The sequence below is a fragment of the Nomascus leucogenys genome, unplaced genomic scaffold (genome assembly GCF_006542625.1).
Source record: "Nomascus leucogenys isolate Asia unplaced genomic scaffold, Asia_NLE_v1 Super-Scaffold_241, whole genome shotgun sequence".
Taxonomy (NCBI): Eukaryota; Metazoa; Chordata; class Mammalia; order Primates; family Hylobatidae; genus Nomascus; species Nomascus leucogenys.
In genome coordinates this window covers 386,900-395,903 of record NW_022095767.1, presented here as the reverse complement: position 1 = coordinate 395,903, position 9,004 = coordinate 386,900, and the positions used below count along the sequence as shown (strand labels likewise).

General features: G+C 57.1%; 1 protein-coding gene across 5 annotated transcripts in view; it reads right to left on the bottom strand.

Annotated features, from left to right (window-relative positions):
* Positions 1–1,615: 1,615 nt before the first annotated feature.
* The window catches only part of ZC3H4 (zinc finger CCCH-type containing 4), a 49,531-nt gene continuing 42,142 nt past the window's right edge, over positions 1,616–9,004 (bottom strand). For 4 of the 5 annotated variants that reach the window (XM_030807853.1, XM_030807855.1, XM_030807854.1 and 1 more), the window contains 2 exons: positions 6,536–6,787; positions 3,798–5,311 (listed from right to left, as the gene is read on the bottom strand). In XM_030807853.1, coding sequence (XP_030663713.1) covers positions 3,798–5,311; positions 6,536–6,787 — 1,766 coding nt within the window. Of the gene's footprint in view, positions 5,312–6,535; positions 6,788–9,004 lie in introns of all 5 variants that reach the window. The other variant, XM_030807852.1, reaches the window with a different exon arrangement.

Below are 9,004 nucleotides of genomic sequence, written 5' to 3'. Positions count from 1 at the left end.
TAAAAATACGATTAGCTGGGTGTGGTGGCAGGCACCTGTAGTGCCAGTGACTCGGGAGCCTGAGGCAGGAGCATCGCTTGAACTGGGGAGGTAGAGGTTGCAGTGAGCCAAGATAGCACCACTGCACTCCAGCCTGGCGGAGATTGAGACCCTGCCACAAAAGAAAACAAAAGAAAAACAAAAACCAAGAAAATACAGTAAACAGTTAACACCTGTAGAATCTGGGCAGTGGATCAGGGCAGGTACTCAAAGCACACCTGGCACCAGTTGTTGGTCCCAGTGTCCAGGTAACCTTGGGCTGTGGAAAGCTCGACCACATCCTGGTGCTAGTGGCCATGTCTGCCCTCCCTCAGCCTCCATACCTTCCTCCAATGGAGATGTTCCTCAGGCTCCACGCACTTCCTCAGCGACATGGTCCACTCTTGCAGTTCTATTTTTTTTTTTTCAAGACGGCGTCTTCGTCTGTCACCCAGGCTGGAGTGCAGTGGCACCATCTCTGCCTCCTGGGTTCCAGTGATTCTCCTGCCTCAGCCTCCCGAGTAGCTGGGATTACAGGCGCCCGCCACTGCACCTGGCTAATTTTTGTGTTTAGTAGAGACAGGGTTTCACCATGTTGACCAGGTTGGTCTCAAACTCCTGACCTCATGATCCACCCACTTCAGCCTCCCCAAGTGCTGGGATCACAGGCGCCCGCCACCGCACCTGGCTAATTTTTGTATTTTTAGTAGAGATGGGGGTTTCACCATGTTGGCCAGGATGGTCTCGAACTCCTGACCTCGTGATTTGCCCACCTCAGCATTCCAGAGTGCTGGGATTACAGGCATAAGCCACCGAGCCTGGCCAACTGCATGCCTTTTTAAAGCTGTTGCAGTTCTTCTGCCCACCCTGCTGCTGAGGGACTCTCTCCCCTGCGTGTAAACTCCAAGAAAACTCTGTATCTCGTTTGCTGGGTTTGGGTCTCAGCCTTTTTTTTTTTAAGAAAGACAGGGGTCTAACTCTGGCCTGCTGGAGTGCAGGAAGGTGATGTAGGTCACTGCAGCCTGGAACTCCTGGGTTCAAGCGATCCTCCTGCCTCAGCCTCCCAAAGTGCTGGGATGAGAGGCGTGAGCCACTGCGCCCAAACTGTATTGATCATGCATTCAGCCATCTATCCACCCATCCTTCATATTTGTTGATGCATTTCAAAATAAGTTCCAACATCAGAACAGACCCCTCCTCAAAGGATACCCCTGGCTATCTCATGGGTAGGGTGCCCGCTAAAGCTTTTCCCATCCCTAGAAGCCAGCCCAGCTATCCTGTTTGTGTTAATGGTCAATGAGCACTGCAGGGGCAGATCCAGGACCGTGCAGGTCACCCCTGGATCCCAAATGCTGAGAGTGGCCCGCAGGGAAGCTCAGGGACCACGGGATGTTGCTAGTAGGTGATCTACTGCTGTCCACTGAGGACAGCTGACACTGTATGGAGGCACAAATTGTCCCTCAGTGTCATGTTACCCTGAGGCCGACCGCTGAGAGAACAGATCCACGTTTCACCCCCCAGCCACCTTCCACCCTCCTCGTTAATTCCCAGGGCAAGGGATGGTCTGGGGCAGCCTGGAGAGACCAGACCCACAAGCTTTTTAAAATAACTGCATCCTTTAATGGCAGTAATACAATTATTGGATTAAGAGACCACAGGAGAAAGGCAAGGTGACGTTTCTGGAAGACAGATATGAAGTATAAAAAGGGTGTGAAATAGTCATGCGGCGATCATTGTAAAAATACAGTTCATTATATACATATTTGCACCACCAACTCTCAACTCTGAAACAGTATTTACACTTTTGTTACAATCCTGGTTAGAGAACAATTTTTCTTTAAAAGCTCGGCCTGATGGCAAATGAGAATTTCAGCTGAATTCATAGTCCTATGAGGTTCTTAGGCTGAATATTCCAAGAGGAGGGCTCCAGCTTCTATTTCATCCACAGATTTCGGTTTAAAAAATATTTAATTTTCTTTTACAAAAGAAAATTCTCAAAAGGAGAGGAAAAACAACAACAACAAAAACCAAAACACTGCCACACTGTGTATTCATACTTATTTTACAAACACCAAGGGCTGCACCCTCTGCTTCAAGGCCAACACTGGTGGCTGAAGACAAATCTCATTAAATCTCATTAATGATTGTTTAAAAAAAAAAAAGACAAAAAGACAAAACCAACCAACCAGATCCCAGCACTGACCCCTCAGGGCTGTGCAGTCCTGTAGGACACCCTGCTTCCTGGCTCCAAACTATGAGTTTTTCATTTTTCTCTTTTTGGGGTGGGGTGGGATAGGAGCCTTGTTCACCCCACCCTGAGGTGGAAGGAAGGGGAATCCCTTGGCAGGTAACTAGGTCTCCTCATGGTCAGCAATGAAGAGATTGGCCTGCAGCCACACGGCGGGCCAGGGAGACGGGCAGATGCAGCCACGAGCACACACTTCCTGAGGCCCCTCAAGCGGCCCAGAGGCAGGATAGCAGGCCTCCCCCAGCACCCCTTGCGCCTATCTCCCAGGCTGTGTCCATAGGTGGGCCTCCTCCCAGGCTCTGCAGATGAGGCTGGCCCTCAGCCAGGGTGGGAGCGTGGGGGGAGCAGAGGCTCCCCCTCCCCCGGCTGCAGGGTTCCCACTCAGCCCGTTTCTTAAGTGTCCAGAAATCCCACAGAGCAACACACCTTGGAACACCTGCATCTGCTGGCTTGGGAGAGGAAACCCGAACACATCAATACCTCATGCCCTGCAGGTCACACAGTGTGAGGAAGTGCGAGGAAAACAGGTAACACTTGGCCAGGAGCCACCCCAGGGCCCCCGCTGTTGAGGCCTGGCGGCGCAGCCACTGCACGGATCCTGGAGCTGTCCGGGGCCGGGCTGCAGTGCAGGCATAGCAGGTGCGTGGCTTGAGGACCAGGACAGACCCTGCTGTGGGCAAGGAGGGTGTGGCTCTGATAGAACAGGTCGGGTAATACTGACAGAACGTGCGTGCTCCTAGGGGCTGCCTCCTGGAGGTGGCTCTTCAGGACCCCGCCCCACACCGGCCCCCACTACCTCTGGGTCCAGTTCTCTCTGGAGGCTTCTGCAGCAGACTGGGGGGCGTCTGCTTGCTCTACACAGAGGGTGGCGGGGAGGGCACGCGTGGTAATCCAGGGACAGGAGCAGGCATGCACCAGGGAGCCCCCATAGTGCCGCTGAGGGCTTTTTCCTTAATACCTTTTCACTGTCACTGTCTCCTGAGTGGGTTGCCACGCCCTGCACTGAAAAGACAGTGATGGTGCACCCTAGGGTTCTAGAAACGCCTGGACCTGCTTCCACACAGGCCCTGCCATGGTCTTGGTTCCGGGTCTCTTCGGGCACAGGGTGAGGAGCGTTCAATACCTTCCCAGACACCAACTGTTCCCTTTGTCCTGGGGAAAAGGGGCCATGCTTTGCCCAGAAAACCCACTGGGCCTCCAGCAAGATCCAGCCAGGCAGAGCCCACGGGGTCTGACGCCAGGCACTGGCGATGGTTCACAGGTTTGCAGGCATAAGTCGGTTTGCTCAGCAGAAGCCCCTGAGCCCGCCACACTGACCAGAACTTAAGATGGTTATATACAATTTATAAATCTCAAAGAAAGTACTACTTTAAAAAACAAAAAAAGAGAAGGAAAGCGCAAGAAAAAAAAAAGGAGAAAATAAAAAAGGAGCACCCAGTCTGCCTCCCCTTCCCCCCAAGTTCCCCACCCTAGGTGCTGCCCTGAATGCCACCCTAGGAAGGGCGGCTGGAGCTGTGGCTCTGGCTGGACACTACTGGCAAAAGGGGGAGGCCGTGGGGTCGAAGCCTTTAAAAACATCCTTCAGGGATGCCGCATCCTGCTCGCCCTCACGGGCTGGACTGTTCCCAGCAAATGGGCTTCCTGAGCCCGTCTTGGGTGCCTGCTTCACCGTCCCGAAGAGGGTGGGCACGGGCAGGTTGTGCACCCCGGGCTGGGGTGGGGCACCCTCGGGGGGCGGGGTGGTGGTGGTGGCAGCAGGGGCTGCAGTGGCCTTAGGCCGGGGCCGGTTGTAGCTGTTGTATCTGTCTGTGGGGGCGCCCCCATCAGCACTGGCCTTCCCTGTCTCTGGCTGTTCCAGGGCAGACTTGCGGACGAACGGGGGCTCCTTAGCCTTGGAGGCCGAGCTCTTGCCATTGCCCTCAGCACCCTTGGGCTGGGCACCCGTGTCAGCAGCCAGCTCTGTGGCTTTGCCCCCCGCGTTGGGAGTCCTCGGGTCGTAGAGGCTGATACCGCTCAGCACGCTGCTCTGCCCGCCCCCTCCGCCCTGGCCCAGTCCACCGGCCGCCAGCACGCGGGGGTCGTAGGGAGCGGTGGCTGGTGGGGAGGCATCCCCACTCGGGCTGGCGGTGGGAGAGGGCGCCTCGGCAGGGCCGGGCTTGGCAGCCCGGGAGGAGGCCGTAGAGTCTGTGGGTTTCTGCAGCCGAGGGTCGGTGGGGGCCTTCCGCACCCGGGGGTCACTGGGTTTGTCGCTGGAACCGGGGGCGGCCGAGGAGCCGGTGGCATTGACCGTCTTGAGGATGCGAGAGAGAAGTTCAAAGTCAGGGAGGTTGGTGCCCTGTGTGCTGGAGTCCGTGGAGGCGCCCGGGCGCTGCCGGGCATTGGGGGGCCCTGCCGTGGCAGCGCGGTGCAGCCGGGGGTCCAGGGTGGGCATGGATTGCAGGGCCGCGGGCACGGGGGGCACTGTGTCCTGCTTGGGGACAGGTAGGGGGATCAGGTCCTCGGGATTCCAGAGCACGGTGCGGGCGAAGCTGGGCTTGCTCAGGGTCACGTCCTTCTTGATGTGGCTGAACTGCTGCAGCTGTGACCGTGGGTCCCGCAGGGGGTGCCCAGGGAGTGGGTCCAGGGGAATGTTCACAGCCTTCTCCCGAAGGGCCCGCTCCCCTTCCTCCTCCTCCGTTGGGGGCGGCCCAGACCCCTTGGAACTGCTGGGGCCCACAGGGCTGGAATGAAGGCTGCCTTCGGGCTTGGAGGTGGGCAGGGCGCGAGCCAGCCGAGGATCGGAGGGTCCCGAATCACCTGGGCCAGACCCGCCAGAAGCCTCCGCATGGCGGGTGAGTCTGGGGTCCCGGCTAAGGCGTGGGTCAGCTAGCCGGCTTCCTGTGGGGTGTCCCTTCTGGAGGCGGGGGTCCCCCAGCCCACTGCTGCTCAGCTCCCCAACTGAAGCCGGGGGTCGGCTGGACGTCTGCTGCCTCAAGGTCTTCAGGATGGAGGTGACACTGCTTCCACCCTCATCCTCATCACTTGAGTACCAGTTTCCGGTGTCACCTGGGAAAGAACAGAGGAGCAGGGAAGGGTGAGTGGGCGCATCCACCGCCCGCACTCTTGGACCCCACAGCAGCCCACCGTGAGCAGCTCCTTTGCTCGTGCATCTCAGAACCTCAGGTCCTCCTCTCTAAGGCTCCCTCCCCACAGCGGGCGGCTGAGAAGACTCAGGGAGCTAAGGCGCTACGGTTTATGCCATGCTCCCCAGCGCTCCTCAGTGGCAGCACTGCACTAAGTAGTTTGTTTTATTTAAATAACTCACAACCACCCCAGGAGGTAGTGATACTATCATGCCCACTTGACAGATGTGAAAACAGAGGCACAGTGCCGTTCCATTGGAGTCAGGGCCAGGACTGGGCTGGGACTCCTAACCCAGAGCTCTGCTGTCTCCTCCCGCCCACCTCTGGGCTGGTTCAGCCCCCACTGTGGCAAGTCCGGCTGTGGGCACCTCTTTCTGGAGGTCCTGGTAGCAGACACCATTGACTCAGTTCTGGCTAGGCCTGGGGCTCACAGACATTTGCCCCCAAACTGGCTCGTGATGTCCCCATGTCCCAGGGAGGGGCTGGTGTGGACCAACCACGGTCACCGGCTGATAAGAGGCAGGGCTGGCTGGGCAGACTCAGACATGGGCTCAAGCAAAACCTAGGCCAGTACAGCCTGGGCCATCAGGGGAGCGGCCCCTCTTCCTGCTGTCCCACTGGCTCCTGGGCTACAGTCAGGGCCACCTGTGGCCTCTGGCTTCAGGATCTAGGCACCACTTGTCATTTTACCCCAAGGTGGACACCACTAAGTCAACCACGCAGCAACTGAGACTTGGTGGCTCGTGAATATTATCATCACTGGTTAATTTCAATGACTATCTCTTGTCTGTTGGCTCCTTGAGAACATGGTAGGAAAACAGGGGACTGTGAGGGTCTCCCTAAAGCCTCCTCTGGCAGGGCACAGGCGGTCAATCCTGTTGGCCGCTGTCTCCTCCAGGAACCAGCCCTCCACCCTACTCCATAGGATCAGGGTCTCTCCTGAACCCAACACAGAAAGTCACCCCTGACTACCAGTTTTCTCAGGGACATGCAGCAGCCCCAGCCCGGCTTCATGGCCCTGGACAGAGGTCCTCCCTAGCCATGGGCTCCTTCCTGACAGGAAACCCAACCTGGAACACCCCACCACCGCCGCTCCCCTGCACAGTGGCCCGGGGCCTGTGCCCCGGCCCCTGGGGCGGACACGTGCCTTCCTCATTCTCCCGGTCCTGCTTGCTGCTCTCAGCCAGCCTCCTCGCTCTCTCCTCCTCCTCCTGCTGCTTCTGCTGGATCCTCAGGTACAGGGCCCTCTGGGCTGAGGGCAGGAAGTCAGGGACACCGGCGCCTGGCTTCGGCCGGCCTGGGGGCCCTCCCTCAGAGAAGCTGTCGGGCTCCAGAGGGTGCTCAGGGAAGAGGTGCTCCCCAGGCTCCCCTGGCAGCTCTTCGTAGTGCCCGTAGTCCTCTGCGGCAGGGAAGAACCGAGGGTTCATGTCGGGAAGGGCCTCCAGGTGCCAACTCCAGCCCCCCTGCCCCTCACTGCAAACCCACACCGATGGCAATGGAGAAGGACGCACAGTCTGCCCCTGCCTGCCCTCCCCAGGTCTCAGGGGAATGGAGTTGCCCATGGGTAGCCCCGCCTACATGAAGAATGAGGTTCACAGAGAGGGTTGAGTGATGGGGGCAAGTGCTTATGAGGTGGAAACAGGATGGAACATCAGATATACGTTTTTAAGACGCAAGGAGAAAGCTTTGAAAAGACACACAGAAACAGTCCCGCTGGAACGCAGATTCTGGAGAGGCCAGCGATGGATCCTGTACTCTTTCCTGTACTTGTTTAATTATTTTTGATGGACAGGAGTTTCACGGTTTCTTTCTAACAATCAGTAAGGAAACACCGTGCATCTCATAGTGAACTCGATCGTGTTCAACACTAAAAGCCAGGAAAAGAGAATGAAACGGGCCAAAGTGCTGCTCTGGCCACAGGTCAACAGCGGCTCCAGAGTGCCTCCCTTCCCGCTCCACAGCATTAGCGGGTGTCTCAGGAAGCATGGGGCCTCCACCTCCTGCAGCGTGGGCACTGGCACCAGCCACCTCACCCCACACACTACCCCAGTGCCTGAGCCAAGAGCTGTGGGCAGCAGCACAGGCTGACGTGGGGACGCAGCAGGCGTAGAGGGGAGGGCAGGCTCGGTGACATGTCCTGCGTGTTGCATGTGTGACACATGTCAGCATGGGAGACAGCGAGTCACTGAGACGGGGGGGCGGTGGTTGTCCCCACTCTGCAGTGATGGAAATGTTCTAGATCTGCAGGGCAACATGTGGCTGCCTAAATCCTCCTGGGGCAGCTGAGCATTTAAAACATGGTGTCTAGAAAAGTGCACTTGTAACTTAGCTTAATTTAAACTTCGTCAAGTGAACCTGATGGGCCAGCCTGCTCTATGACACATCCCAGCGCAGAGCTGGGACCCACTCTATGAACTAGACAGCCGAGGGTCCCCCTTCACACAGTCTGTGCACACGCCAGAAACCACTGACCATACATGTTAGAGGGAGGATTTTATGAAATGGGATTACTCTAGAGACAACTACTGCTACCAATGTGACCGACTTCTGGTTCCCCGCCAGCAGAGCTTTTCCCATGCACCTTTCAGACACATTTGTTAAAGGGGGAGGAGGTGAGACCCCAGTACCTCACCATGGCAGCCTGTTTTTCTCGTCTTTCTAAAGCACCCACTCTCACCCAAGTATCTGCTCTCTCAGGTCCATGCACCACCTAAAGCCAAAGCCCACGTTCACATTTTGATCTCTAGCCTGGGCCTCTTCCTGATGCCCCTTAAACCACCCCCTCAAAATTTCCACGTGGCCGTCAGAGGGGCAGGCACCCTAGAGTGACTATGCCCCACGTCCAGCGCCCCACCCTCAATGCCGCTCCTGCCCACCTTGCAAAACACACACAGGGCTCACACTGCCCCACGGCGCCGCGTCCAAACCTCGAAGCCCTGCCTTGCACTCCAGTGGCCGCCCTGCTGCCTCTACCCAGGGACAGCCCCCAGCAGCTGCCACAGCAGCTCCCCCAGTTCAACACAGCGCCCCCACTCGCTGCCCTCGGAGGTCCCATCATTCCTCACGTTTTGAGTGCTGCTTCACTTCTCAGAGAGACTTTTGTGACTATCCCCACCGAGGCACTGAGCCTTCTGGCCCACTGTCACAGTACGCCACCTTTTCTTCTAACAATGGCCAATGCTGAAAGGAGCCAATTCCTCTACACGCTTGACACATGCTTCATTCCACCAAGATGCAACTGAGCAAGGACAGTGGTGGCCTCTCGTGCCTGGCCCTCCTCCTCCAGAGGGCTGCACACCACATCTCCTATGGCTGCAGCAGTGTCATCTAAACCCCCCTGCTCACTGGACATTTGTTATCAATGCAAAAGGAAAAACAGGCAGGAAAACGGCCGGTAATGGGCACAGAACCCGCAGAGTCCTGGGATGGACACTGGTTGCTCCAAGCCGAGAACTGCCCGGAAAGAGATGGTTTTGGCCACTAACTGAGTCCTGATGGGCCCACCAGCCTCTCAGCCTCACACCCTTGAACACTCATCCCCCTAACTTCCCACGCTTCCGATTCCAGCCACAGCTTGCAAAATTAAAAAGAAATAACTTATATTGAAAATACACAG